Source organism: Phascolarctos cinereus, unplaced genomic scaffold, assembly GCF_003287225.1.
Source record: "Phascolarctos cinereus isolate Bilbo 61053 unplaced genomic scaffold, phaCin_HiC Scaffold_7;HRSCAF=346, whole genome shotgun sequence".
Lineage (NCBI taxonomy): Eukaryota > Metazoa > Chordata > Mammalia > Diprotodontia > Phascolarctidae > Phascolarctos > Phascolarctos cinereus.
The window spans coordinates 172,522,110-172,536,081 of record NW_027556180.1 but is presented as its reverse complement, the minus strand read 5'-3'; the positions used below and the strand labels follow the sequence as shown (position 1 = coordinate 172,536,081).

General features: G+C 42.4%; 2 protein-coding genes across 2 annotated transcripts in view; one reads left to right on the top strand and one right to left on the bottom strand.

Annotated features, from left to right (window-relative positions):
- Positions 1 to 8,053, bottom strand: part of SEPTIN10 (septin 10) — a 53,783-nt gene extending 45,730 nt beyond the window's left edge. The window contains exon 1 of the mRNA XM_020965205.2: positions 7,766 to 8,053. Within this exon, the coding sequence (XP_020820864.1) occupies positions 7,766 to 7,795 (30 nt within the window). The 5' untranslated portion in view covers positions 7,796 to 8,053. The remainder of the gene's footprint in view (positions 1 to 7,765) is intronic.
- A 633-nt stretch (positions 8,054 to 8,686) lies between these two features.
- SOWAHC (sosondowah ankyrin repeat domain family member C) lies at positions 8,687 to 13,766 on the top strand. Its single transcript, XM_020965204.2, has one exon. The coding sequence runs from the start codon at positions 9,008 to 9,010 to the stop codon at positions 10,847 to 10,849; it is 1,842 nt and encodes a 613-aa protein (XP_020820863.1). The 5' UTR covers positions 8,687 to 9,007; the 3' UTR covers positions 10,850 to 13,766.
- The last annotated feature ends 206 nt before the right edge of the window (positions 13,767 to 13,972 follow it).

Sequence of the window (13,972 nt, the reverse complement as noted above, 5' to 3'; positions counted from 1 at the left end):
CTTCAGATGTAGTCTTCTCCAAGTGTCTCAGAGATAAAAGAGGCATGCATCTAAGACATAAGATCAAGAACAGGAGCCAACAGTGTCATTTTGGCCCCAGAGCTCCAAGAGGCCTGTGGTTGTATACCAGGACAACAAGTCTTTTCAAGATCCAGCTTGAACTTAGGATGAGTCTGTGTTCTGGGCAACTTTTGTTGAAGTCACATACCGTTGCCTGCCTCATTTTCCTCATCTGTAAAATGGGGATAATAACACCTCCCACAGTTATTGCGAGGATAAAATATGATCATGCCTGTAAAATGCTTTGAAACCTTAAATCATATATACATCCTAGCTATTATTAATAGCTATTACCATCCCTACTACCCTAAACATGTACAGGACAATTATTATGTACTTCACCTATAAAATAAGAGGGAAGATCCAAGACATCATCTACAATCAAAAGCTGACGTTCTAAGGGAGAACAATAGGGCTCTGGTCTAAAGAGATGACCTCCGCCATAAAATGACTAATTAAAATAACATCTGTCTTAAGAAATAGCTTTCAAAAATAGGCTTTGTATTTGGGCCCCAGAGAAATAATAAATAAATGTTTTTTTTTAAAAAAAAGGAAAGGAACATTAAAATTACTGAATTTCTAAAGCTAGACAATGAGCCTTTACTCCTTCTGCTGCTTCCTCCGTTGTTTACCTGAGCATAAGGGTGGGCTTTCTCCTCCTTTCTAACTCTGACCCATTTACTCTGCCCAAGATTTCAGATACATACTATTTTTTAGACATATTTATTATATTCATTATAGGTGATAATATTTAATGTTATTTTCTAACTACTATGGCCTCTGCCCTTATACTTTTGATAATGTTTCTGACAACAGTGAGCCATCAAAATAGGTACTTGTTAAAAAGTATCATTGTTGTACAGTGTGTACTACTGTAACAGTTACATGTTACCTTAAAATTGTTTCTTTGTTTCAGACATAAATACCTCACATTCCCCTAATCAGAATAGGAATTCAGGAACTGTTCTCATGTTTTTCTATTTATTTCATATTTCCCATACTTCAAGGATCCAAACTTTCATCTCCCTGATATTCCCCCTGCCTATAGAACCCATCTCTACATTAAATAGTCTTTACAAATTGCTATGTAGGATCACCTTGCTGTTGATAAACTTCTAATTCCATCCAGTTTGAAACTGAAGGACCTACCCTACTCCTTCTAGTGTTTGTTGTCTTCTTTCCTAAAATGAATATCAAAAGCAGTTAGTTAACTTCATCTAAGTTAGGAGCTCTTTAACTTTTTTGGTGTCATAGATTCCTTTGAAAGCCTATAGAATCTTTCTCAAAAAATTTTTAAATAATTGAGAGGAAATGCTTTATTTCAGCTAGAGGTTAGTGAAAATAAAGAGGTAGTTTTTCCCCCATTCAATTTCAGAGAACTCCTGAAATCTATCCATGGATTGTAGACTCCAAGTTAAGAACTCATAAATCAAAGTGTGTGAAAAACAGGAATGAAGTCAGTGACACTGAATTTCAGAGTTCATAGGGTTGGGGAAAGTAAGGTGTAAGAATCTGGAAAGATGTGAGCTGGCCAGGTTCTGAAGGGCTTTGGACATCAAACAGGATTTTATAGTTGATCCTGGAGGTGATAAGAAACCTGGGGTTTACTAACAGATAAGGGTAGGGAGTGATCATGGTCAGCTCTGCACTTGAAAAAGATCAATTTGACACCTGAGTGGAAGTTTAACTGGAATGAGGAAGTTCTTGAGGCATAGAGACCAAGCAGAAGGCTATTACATAAAGACCACAGTCCAGGCCTTAGAGATGTGGGGAAGGAGAAAGGAGCTGGTAGTGTCCAACAGACACTGAAAGAGTGGCCTCTATCGGATTTCAGACATACTGGGTAAGGGGACTGGCCCAAGTCACTATTTTCTTCTCATAACTCCCAGAATTTGAGACCTACCTAATTTGAGGTCTGCCTATGTAGACCACCTTCCAGTTGTTGTGGTCAAAACAATTCATCACTTGATTGGAAAACCCTGATATTAAGTCCCTACCACCTTAACTAGGTAGTCCTCCAAAGGGTTCCATTGCCAACCCTTATTTAAAAAGTCTCTGACTTACCCAGCAAAAATGAGCATGATCTTTCAGGGGAGGAGATGGATATTCAACAAAACAGGGGACTTTCAAACCTTCCTGATAAAAAGACCAGAGCTCAAGAGACAATTTGATCTTCAAATACTCAGGAGACTCAGGAGAGGCAAAAAAAGGTAACTGGGACAGAAAGAAACATGTTATTAATAAGGGCAAACTGTTTACATCCCTATGAGTGAAGAAGGCATTTTTAACTCTTGATAACTGTATTGTTATTACATCGTGTTAAAAGGGGTATACATAAATTGGGTGGCTTTAAGTTGACTTTGATGTAAAGATAAAAAAAAATCTAATCAAGTGGGTTAAATGGATCCAAGTAAGTGGATTAATCTGATCTAAGAAAATGCACTGAGAGAAAAGGAAAGGAGGAGGCAGACAAGAGTAAATTACATTACAGGAAAAAACACAAAAACCTATTACAGCAGAGGGAAAGAAGGGAGGGAGATGAGCACAATTTCAATCTTACTCTCATCAGATTTGGCTCAAGAAGGGAATAACATAGTATGTTAGGTACTAATATTGATAGACTTAACCCTTCTCAACCACAAAAGAATCTAAAACATCTCCAAAGGCCTCATGATGGAAAATGCTATCCATATCCAAAGCAAGAACTATGAAGTTTGAATGCAGATTGAAGCATACTATTTGCTATTTTTTTTCCTGTTCTGTTTTGTTTCCTCTTTCTGATGATTCCTCCTATTGGTTCTAATTCTTCCTTACAACATCACTAAGGTGAAAATATGTTTAAGAAGAATGTATATGTATAGCCCATATCAGATCACACACCGTCTTGGGGAGGGAGGTGGAAAAAATTTTAAAACTCAAAAGCTTATGGAAGTGATTATTGATAAATCAAAATAAATTAATAAAAATAAGTAGGAGTTAAGTATTTTGAACAAAATGTAACACATAATAGGAGATCCTTTGGTAATCTACCATTTTTCTATCAAAGAGTTAATTATAGCAAAACTTTTCAAATCTTAAAAAAAAAAGTCTCTGACTTGACAGGACCTGCCAGAGTTTCCATTCCACCTGCCAGAGTTTCCATTCCACGGGCAAACATTCAAAAGCACAGCCTTACCTACACTGCACAATAAAGGCATCAGACTAAGACTTTTTGTGAGGATTATTCCACTAATCTTCCCATATTAGTTGAAAAATTATAAACTCCATTCCACAGAGGAAAACTGAAGCACTAATGGTTTCTTAACTTGCCCAAAATCACACATCTAGTAATGATGCTAGGAATAGAGCAACTGTCCCTTGCTCCCCACCCCATCCCCATTCAATCTACTAAGTTTCCTGTTGCAATATAATATAAAGTCCAATAATGCTGTGCTAAAAATTCAAGTCTTGTATTTCTTATAGGATAGCCATACAAAAATTACATAAAATATTTTAAGGTGTTTCAATTGCTGTGGTGAATTGCACTATTCACTTTTCCAGATCTCCCTTATGAATACCAACATTTAACTGCAAGATATCTTATTGGGATTAAGGTATATTCCATGATCCTGGAAAATTTTCTGTTCTAAATCATCTAAAAGGTAAAGGAGATTGAACAGTCTTATGCTCAGAACAAACATGGTCTCATTAACAGAATGCCCTAGCCAACTCAGTTAAACACAAGCACCTGATACATAACAGTTTCTATCCCCTATGCAAAGATAGGCTACTAGGGATTATGAAGATCCTCTACATTTGGGGATTCAGGTTATTTCCAGTACCCTCTATGTCAACATACTCTGCCTCAACAAAGAGGCGTATTTTCTGTGCCTACTTATTTACATATCAAACTTTCCTTTAGGAAAAAGAAAGAGCTAGCATGTGATAAAGAATTAGAATAAACTAGAAAATACAGACAAGACAGCACACAATGAGGGTATGACATTAGAGGAGTTTAAAGAACAGACAAACTAAAGCCCCTGGCTGCCTGTAAAAAAATTGATAATTTATTCATTCAGCAAATACCATCCAGGAATAAGGTGCTATCTACAGAACAAAACTAATAGCTTTTCCTGCCCTCAAGTTGTTTACAGATTTACTGGGGAGAAAAACCATATACACATAAAGTCAATAATGACATTACAAAAGATGTCATAAAGTAGTATGTGATCAAGTGCTAGATAATCATTAAGTGCTGTGAGTTCATAGGCAAGAGACAGTACTATAATCATGGCTGGCTGAAGTGGTAAGGGAAGCTTACATGGAGGAGGTGAGATTTGAGCCCAATCTTGAAGGATGGCTAGGAATTGGATTGGGGGAGGGGGGAGGGAGGTGTGAAGGGAGACAGGACAGAGTAGCCAAAATGTCTGATAATCAAAGCAAAAAGTTGTTGATGCAGGAATTTGCATGAATTCTGTAGTTTGACAAAGTATTTGAGGGTGAAAAGAGAAAATTAAGAAAATAGTTGTGAAAGCTTTTCAATTAAGCAGATACCTATTAAACTAAAAAGGAAATGAAAAAGAATGAGAGAATCCAAGACTTGTAACAACTGAAAAAGAAATTGAGATTTCTATAATACTATTCAGAAGTAGTCAATAGACACAAAACTGTCATTTGGAAAATTATGAGTAGCTCTCCAAAGACAGAAAAGTTCAATCAAGCGCTTGCATTCTGGACTTTAAAAAACACAAAGTCCTGCTGCAATCACAGAGGTCAGCAATAAACGTGAGAGACAGTACAGTATATTGGATAGAAAATAGTATCACTAGAGTCAGGAAAACTTGGATTTTAGTTCCAACTCTGAAAAGCAGGCTGTATGATTTAATCCCTAACCTGTAAAAGACATTCCCCAAAGGACCAGACAAAAAAAAATACCCAAAACAAAACCTTCCAAACCCTACCTTTAGTAGTAATCAGATAAAGGAACATTATCTGGCTCACAAACAAAAACACTTAAATTACACATAGAGATATTAAATTGATTTTTAAAATCCAAGTCAGACTCAAAAGAAACCAGGCATACTCATGAAATAAGAAAAATTAGTATTGATATAGAATGCTTCAATTGGACTAAGTTTTGACTTGATTCAGGTATGTATAAAGGTTCTAGATTAAGGTGTTTTCTGAAGCTTAAATGATCAAAGAGGGCAGCAAGTTGAACATATTTTTATATAGCAGATTTTTATAACCTGTGGAAGTTACAGAGGAAACTGAACTAGACATCCAGGTCTACTGCTAATTAAACCTCTCATTTGTTAATCAGCATTTAGTTGTACTGCTCTGAATATCCAATGAGAATAATAACTAACATCTAAAGTGTCCAAAGCACTTATCTGTAAAATAAGGTCAGATGAGATGGTCACCAAGGATCTTCCAATTATAAATTATAATCCTATGAGAGCATAACATTATCTAGATTCTCACAAAAAGCCTATGAGGTAGACATTACATCCCCATTTTACTGATGAGGAAAGCAAAGTCAAGTGACTGGAGCATAACCATCTGGCTAAAAAGTCAAAGAGGAACTGAATCCACATTTCAACTCACTCCATTTCCAAGGGCTCTCTTTCCACTATACCATGCTTACATGCACATGTTTTCAAATCTAAAATGAGAGAACTCTATTTTTATGGTAGTCAGACAGTCAGTCAACCAGCATTTATTAAGCACTAACTGTGACAGACACAGCTGCTAAGCTCTCTCAGTATAGAGAGAAAGGCAAAACAAAAAGTCCCTGCTCTCAAGGATCTTACAATCTTATATGGGAACTCCGAAAAGTGCTGTAAAACAAAGCAGGATTTTTAAAAATGTACAGTACAAGAAATTTCAACGTTTTTGGATGAAGGGGAAGAAACGCAAAATTAAGTTAAAAGAGTGTTACAGAGAACAGGCTTTGCAAACAGGGTGATACATAAAAGTAAGCTATGTAATATCTAGCTCCTCACGTTCTCTTAGCTTCTATAGTTCAAAGTGGCAGCAAGAAATAGTGGAGAGTATGCTGGAAAAGTGCCAAGACTCTTGGGAAATCAAATTCAAATCCACCTCAGACCCCAGCTTTCTGTCTGCATAACGTTAGGCAGGTTACTTGACCTCCCCTAAGACTCAGTTTCCTCATCTCCTAAAGGAGAGGTCACACTAAATGATCTGAGACCTCTTCTAAATCTCTATGATCCGAATTCACATTTACTTAATTTTTGGGTTTTATTTTCTTCATATTTAAAATAGGGAAACCTCCTTCCAAGAACTACCTCACAGGCCTATTGAGAGAATAAAGATGAAGTTTAAAGCTCTCTATTTTAAACCATTGCATTGGGCTTGCCCCTCTGTCTGGTATTGTTTTTATACATTATATCCTATTGCATACTTCTGTGATGGAAGAAAGAGAAAGACTAATCAAGCACTGGGGTTGTACTTTTTTCCCCCTACTTTTGTATTCCTAATGCCTAATACAATGCCCTGCCCGTAGTAGATGCTTAATAAATATTTGTACTCTTTATTGAAGCATAAAGGGATCCCAGCTTTAAAGGATGGTCCAGATTTGCAGAAAAGATACCAGGCCTGGGAAGAGGGCAAAGGCACTATAAAGAATACGGTCTAAGAGCAGCCCAGGAGATCCCAAAAAGAGGACTGTTACAATGGAAATGGCCAAAGGGTAAACTGGGCCCTGAATACCAGGATAACAGGTTTTTGTTTTATCCCATAGGTAACAAGAGAAACTGAAGTTCATGCAAACATGTTATTACTTATATTAAATTTGCAAGTTAAACTTTTCACACTCTCAAACTGCAAGATATATTTTCCATACTCATAAAATCTTAAGCAAATGCTTGATAGCACAAGATCTCAGGTCTTATTTTTTCCACAGACAGGAGAATAGGCCACTATCCAATATAAACGTGGGCAAACTTCCATTCCATTCTTTCCTAAAAGCCCTAACACGCAGAGTACAAAAGTACCCTCCTAATTCCATCGCTCAAACCTGCCTTCTTAATTAAAGCTTGCACCAAGTAGTCACAGGTCTGTCCTAATATTAATGCACAGTGGTAGAATGAGGAGAGTTTGGACATCTCATCTGAGTGAGTTAATATCCCTGTACCGCTTTCTGCTAAAAGGCCCGCAACCTAATCAACACAGATCGCTCCCACCCGTTTCTGCAAGAGAGAAAAAGTTTCCTGCTCCTGGACTCAGAAGGCTTCCCCGCCCCCCTGGTCGCAGGGCTTTGTCTACCGGCGCGCGCCCCCTGCCACTGCTAGCGGGGAGACCCCTGAGCGCGCTTGGAAGTGAGGGAATTGGGTGGGGGGAAGAAGAGGTTCGGGTGACTATAAGCAGAACTGATGGAATTGAGATGGAAGCAAAAGGAACAGGCTGAGTGGGCGAGCCGGAGGGTGGGAAGGGAGGAAAGAAGGCAGAGATTTCCGAGAGGAGTACCCGGGCGGAAGGGGCTCTAAGTCCAGGGTGATTCCCAGGGAGGTGTGTGTTGGGGGGGAGGCACTGGAGGGGGGGGTCTCCGAAATTGACAACTTTGCAGAAGAGAGCAGCCAAGGATCGAAGCCACCCCCTTCTGGGCGCGGAGCAGTCGCCGCCGCCCTGCCAGCCCACCACTTCTGGGTGCGCACGGAGGCATTGGCACCACTCCCGTGAGGATGCCCCGGGAGACGGCACTTACCGTGTGCCGCGCCACATCGGAGGAAGTCATGGTCTCGGGGGATGTCCTACAGCTGGCCAGGATCCTGGATACGGGATAAGCCGCAATTTCTGCGCCCTCTAAGCCTTAGAGGGTGCAGGGGAAGCCCCGGAGCAAAATAAAGAGGAGATAAAACGGGAGGAACCCAAGTTGTCCAGACTACAGCCCGGGGGGCTCCCACCAGCTGGAATTTAACTGGTGGCGCAAAGGAGTCTGGCGCGAGCCTCCCGGGGGAGGGTGGGACTAGGAGAGCGGGATCCCGGGGGCTGGAGAGGGGTGGAGCCAGAGCCCCGAGGAGCGCGGGAGACCCGGGCGGAGTTCATTGAGGGCGGTAGCCCGAGGGAGGGAGGAGGCGGGGCCTTAGCGGAAAGGCCTACACGAGGAGGTGGAAACGGGGCGGGGCCAAGTCGGGAGACTCGGGAGAGGGGAGGTCTTCGTGTGCGAAGACTCTGTCCAGCTGGGGGCGCTCGCATGACGCGGCTGACAACCAGGCGCTGGGCGCGAGCCCAACTGAGGACGGGGGAGGGGCATGTGCTGGCACTGCAGAGATCCGCGCCGTTCGCCACCGTTCTGGGCCGCGAACCACCCTTCGAGGCAGGGAACCCCATGATGTTTCGGAGAGGGAGGAAGACAAAAGAGAGTCTGGAAGAGTTGGGGGGGCGGAGTCTGTTTTCTGAAAGCGGGGAGAACGTCCAGAGTAAAAACAATGAAGGGAACGTAGGAAGAATGTGTGTGCCCCCTCCCCCATATCCCCCTCGGCAATCACAGTTAGCGCTGACTGAGATTGGCCGACCAGGGGGCGGGACCGGAAGCGAGGCGGAGCCCGTGGGGAGGGCCCAGCCGGGGAGGGAGGGAGGGGAAGGGCGGGGCGGTGGGAGCAGGGGGCGGGGTCTGGGGCGGCTGCTGTTGCTTTTGCTGCTAGTAGAGGTGGTGGCCAGCTAGCCGCTGCGGGAGACAGCTGCCGACACTACGGCGTCTTTCTGTCCGGAGGCACCGACTGGGGCCGGCCTCACCGAGCGCAGGAGCAGACGGTGGTGGTCTCCCGGAGCCGGCCGGCGTATCGGGGGCCGCAGTCCAGCTCCCGCAGGATTCGAGCCACCGCCCCCTTTTCTCCAGGAGGTTCCCCTAGCCGAGCTGCCCTTCCCGCCTGCGATGGGGCCGGGCTGAGCCGCCTCCCGCCCCGCTGTCCCTTTGCAAGGGAGAAAGGAGGAGGGGAGGAGAGGGATGGAGGAGCTTGAGCAGGAGGCGGTGCTGCTCTTCCTCACCCAAAGAGGGGGCCGAGCCCGCAACGCGGAGCTGGTGGAGCATTTCAGGGGGGCCCTGGGGGGCGAGCCCGAGCAACGAGCCCGGGCCCGGGAGCGCTTCAAGCAGCTGGTGAACGCTGTGGCCACGGTCCGAACCGACCCTGCGGACGGGACCAAGTACGTGTACCTGAAGAAGAAGTTCTGCGGAGGTGGTCCGCTTCCCCCTCTGCATGCTGGGGCCCCGACCCCCCAGTCCCTCAAGGGCGGCGATCCTGGGGCGGGCAGTGAGCATCATCCCTCGCCTCCAGCCGGGCCAGCGGACTTGAAAAACGAGGATGCGGGGAGCCCACCAGCCTCCCCCGGAAATGGAGAGCCTAACCCTGTGTTGCAGGAACAGGAGCAGCAGTTACCGCCGCAGGCATCTATCCAGGTAGTGCCCAGCATTTCGGTGACCGAAGCATCCGAGCTCGAGGAGGCCCCGAGCTCTTTGGACGGGGCTAACTCGGCTACCTCTAATGGGCCTGAGTCACCAGACGGAAGCGCTTCTCCTTCGCCTGGGGACCACCCGCTCCCAGAGGGCAACCCTGAGGAAAGTGGACAGTCAGTGGACCAGGAATTGCCACCCCTACTAGTCTCGGGTGAAAGCAGCAGGAATGAACTGCCGAGATTGGGGCAGGTGCAGCCCCTGGGCGTCGGGGCGCGGAGGAAGAACTCTAGACGCAATGTGCCTCTGCTCCGGGGGCTGCCGCAGGGTTCCTGCGGTGTGGAAGAGTCAGAGCCTCTCCCAAAAAACTGGGAGGAGGGAGACAACTGCAGCTCCCCAGGAGGAATCAGTACTCCGAGACCTGGCCGCAAGAATTTGCTGGACCTAATGATAGGCAGCTCCCCGCAGCTTAAGAGGAGCTTCTTTGTTGGGGGAAACAATCTTGGGGGCTCTTCTGGAGCGGGCCGTGCCGCAAGAGGTGGTGGAGACTCGGACACCGCTTCCCTGGCTTCGTCTTCCACAGAAGAGGAAGGAAGCGCAACCGGGTCGGTGGCCTTGGACCCTCTGGAACATGCCTGGATGCTTTCTGCGTCGGATGGTAAATGGGACAGCTTGGAGGGACTGCTCACTTGCGAACCTGGGTTACTGGCCAAGCGTGATTTCATCACCGGCTTCACCTGCCTTCACTGGGCCGCCAAACACGGAAAGCAGGAACTCCTGGCCATGCTCGTCAACTTTGCCAACAAGCACCAGATACCGGTAAACATCAACGCCAGGACCAGCGCAGGCTATACAGCTCTGCACCTAGCAGCAATGCACGGACATGTGGAGGTGGTGAAGTTACTGGTGGGGGCGTACGATGCAGACGTGGACATTAGGGATTACAGCGGGAAAAAGGCCTCTCAGTACCTGAGCCAAAGCATCGCAGAAGAGATCAAGAACTTGGTGGGCGCCCTGGAAGATGATGATGGAGAGAGCACTTCGGATAGTGGAGGTGGTCGCTGGAAGCTTTCGAAAGTGCTCCCTTCACATCTTATCACATATAAACTCTCTCACGTACTGGAGGATGGGGGAGATCACCACCACCACTCCCACCACTCCTTGGCTGATGGGTCAGCTGGGGGCAAGTCAGTGAGTCGCAAAGCATTAGGTGGTAGCAGCAACAGCAGCAGGATGAGACCCAGACTGAACAAAATCCGGTTCCGAACACAGATCATTCACAGCACTCCCTCTTTCAGGGACCCTGAACAACCACTATCAGAGGAGGAAAGGTCCCTTAAAAGCAGCTCCTCCACATCTTCCTTCAAACTGAGACCGAAGTCCAATGTATTCGGGTAAAAATTATCCTTTGGGGCACAATTTATAGTATGTGCCCTCTGGCATAGGAATTTTGGGTATCAGACAGAATTAGGAATAAGTATAGGAAGGGGAAGGGGAAAATTAAGGAAAATAAACTCCATGTTCTGTACTTGGGAGGGGAAGGAGAGGGAAAGAGGTCATGTATTCCCTTTGGTAAACCCATGTATAAACAAACTAGAGAGTTAGGTTTTTAAACCTTTCTGTACATGGCTGATTCTCTGCAAACACTGGCTTATTTTGGTCGAGGTGTATCGGTGCCAACAGATTCCTTCCCCTTAGAATTTTTTTTCTTCTAGATCTGAGATTTTTAGGGTCTAGACAGGAACTTAAAGTGGGAAGGACTTTTTAATGTTACTTTTTACTGTTATTGGGTTTTATGCATAAATACATCATTTTTGATGCATCTGTTTAAATATTGCTACTCTCATAGGAACAAGATAACGAAGTTTGTAATGAAACTTGTATGTGCTGCCATGCATTTTCTATAAATATATTTGCTGTTGGAGGTACTATTACTACTGAATGTATAGTCAGAAAAATGCAAAAGCACTGATAAAGAATAATGTGAGTGAAAATGCAAGTCTTCAGTAGCAGTTTATTCTAAAAACAATTTCAGTTTATAGTCACTGTGAACTCAAATGTTAGGTACACTTATTTTTGAGTTGTTGCATTCCATCCTGTGGTACATTCCATCTAACTGTATACAACAGTACTGCACTCAGGTGCATCATTAATAACTTCACCCAGCAGACCTAGAACACTCAGCACCCAATCATGCAGTAAATTAATAGTTCTTTAGTCAGACCTAAATCAATTTAAGTATTAAATATTCCTAGTCATTACTTTTTTGAATTGATTAATCATCTAGGGGTCACTTAACCATTTGCCTTGCTTTTTTGACCCATGGTGCTTAGAGTGGAAATGTTTAAAGAAACAATCTCTGATTTTAGAGGCTTAGCTAGAATTGGCAATCTACTAGCATGATCTTGTGAAGTAACTGTTAAGTTAGACTTTAATAGACTATTGCTATTGAATAATTCCCACCTAAGGTACAATTCTTTTTTTTTTTTAACAAATAGAACTTTTTTATTATCTGTGATCTGAAGTAATGTTCTGCACATTTTAAGATCTTAGTCTAAACCCATTAGCTAACCTTAACAGCTTTCTTGAAGTTAATGGCTGTATATACTAAAGAAAGATATCAACTAAAATCAGGTGGTGAATCTTCCAAGTTTAAAAAATGGCACTTTCCCTTCAAGAAGTAAGTTTCAGGGCTGGTCCTATATTTTGAATGCTGCTGGTTGTCCAATTGCTTTGTACATAAACAAAATTAAAATAATGCCAATTAAAATCCAAGACTTTAAAATGTGGTTCCCAATTACATTTCCTTTATATATATATATATATATGTATATATTTTTTGAAAAGTGAATGGCTTTATATTTCATTTAAAAATCTATCTCAAAAGCATATCAAAAGCTTCTGTCATTCAATTAGAAAAAATTATAAGAACAGCTAGCCCAAGCAGATCTGCTCTTATCAATTCTCACATATATAGCATGTCTGGTACTCTGTTGCAAACTTACAAGCACCTACCTACTCTGGTAGAGATAGTGAGGATAAGGGAACTTCCCCTAAATCACCAGTTTAACCACTGCATACTTTGCACAGAGTTACTGCATTTAGACCAACTCGATGTAATATCTTTCATTAGATGAGGAATGTTACTTGCATAAAGACACATGAAAAATTATCTTTTAAAAATGTAAGCTATACTCCTTGGTGCCTTTACTTTTTTTTTTGTTTGCTGTTATGAAAACGGGGCATATCTGCTTAAAAAGCACTTTTTACTCACAGATGGGTCAAGAGCCAATCTGTAATCTTGTGCAAGGAAAAAAATAGATTTCTTGTGTGGAAGAAAATTGACTTGCTCTATACCATCTGTATAGCTTATAAGGAAAACAGTTAAATAAAGCTTAAAATGTCTAATAATGCCGAATAAAGTATGAGTTCCCACCTCCTAATTTGCATTAAAACTATAAGCTAAAGGACAAGATTTATCTTGACTGAAAATTTTAACCCTCTAATTACTAATGTAAAGATTGGCATAGTCTAGGCATTCCTATTTTGAAATAACAAAGATAATTCAATAACATTGATTAGAATACAAGTATATTTGAAAGTACTGTTGAACAATCAAAATACTAAACTATTAAATAGGAGTGATACCTAGTTGAACAGGATATTTTATTTTGAAGAATTTTGTGGGTTTAATATTCCAACTTTTTATAGGTCTAGCAATTTGTATATATTTTGCTTTTACTTCCCCCTCCCACCAAAATATTTGTTTTGGCTTACACATAAAAATATATTAATATCATTTTCAAAAATCATTCCAGTTAGGAGCTATTTTAAATCTGCCTAATCATAATGTGCTTGTGTGCTATGAAATTTATAGCATATATTTCACTTTTTGAGACTTTACATTTCCTCTTGGTTATTTTTTAAAATTCCAAATCAAGAGAATATGAAATCAAATTATTTGTATACACCTGAAATTCATAAAGTTGTGCCTATTCATGGATATGTGTGTATTGGATGCTTTAAAAGATGTTTATTCAAAAACTGTGATACAAAAAATGAACATTTGTGTGTCATAGGTACACTTGAAACTATTGAATGTGTATTCTGTTAACTTTTTATGGTATGTGTACTGCAGCTAGCCTGTATAACTTGAAAATTTGATACCATTTTATTGTGTCTTATGCCTAAAAACTTGGGGGCCAGGATGCCTTGTCTTTTTATATATACAGTAAAAGTTGGAAGTCTGAGAGTTTGGTTTGTGTGTAAGAAGTTGAACTTTCATTTTGCCAAAAATAAAAAGTACTCACTAGAATTTTGCTCAGTTTTCTTTGTATTGTCAGTGTTTATAGTATTTGTGTAACAAATTGTCATATCTGTGGGGGACTTTGGCCTTCCTCCCCATCCACTGATGGAGCAGGGTTGGGAAGTGACTAATTTAGGTAGCTTGTGAACAGAAGGATGCCTTAAAACACACACACACACACACACACACAACACACACACACACACACACACACA

What these genes read in the sequence shown, in the direction of transcription:
- SOWAHC (XM_020965204.2), top strand. Translation starts at nt 9,008, where the DNA reads ATGGAGGAGCTTGAGCAGGAGGCGGTGCTGCTCTTCCTCACCCAAAGA.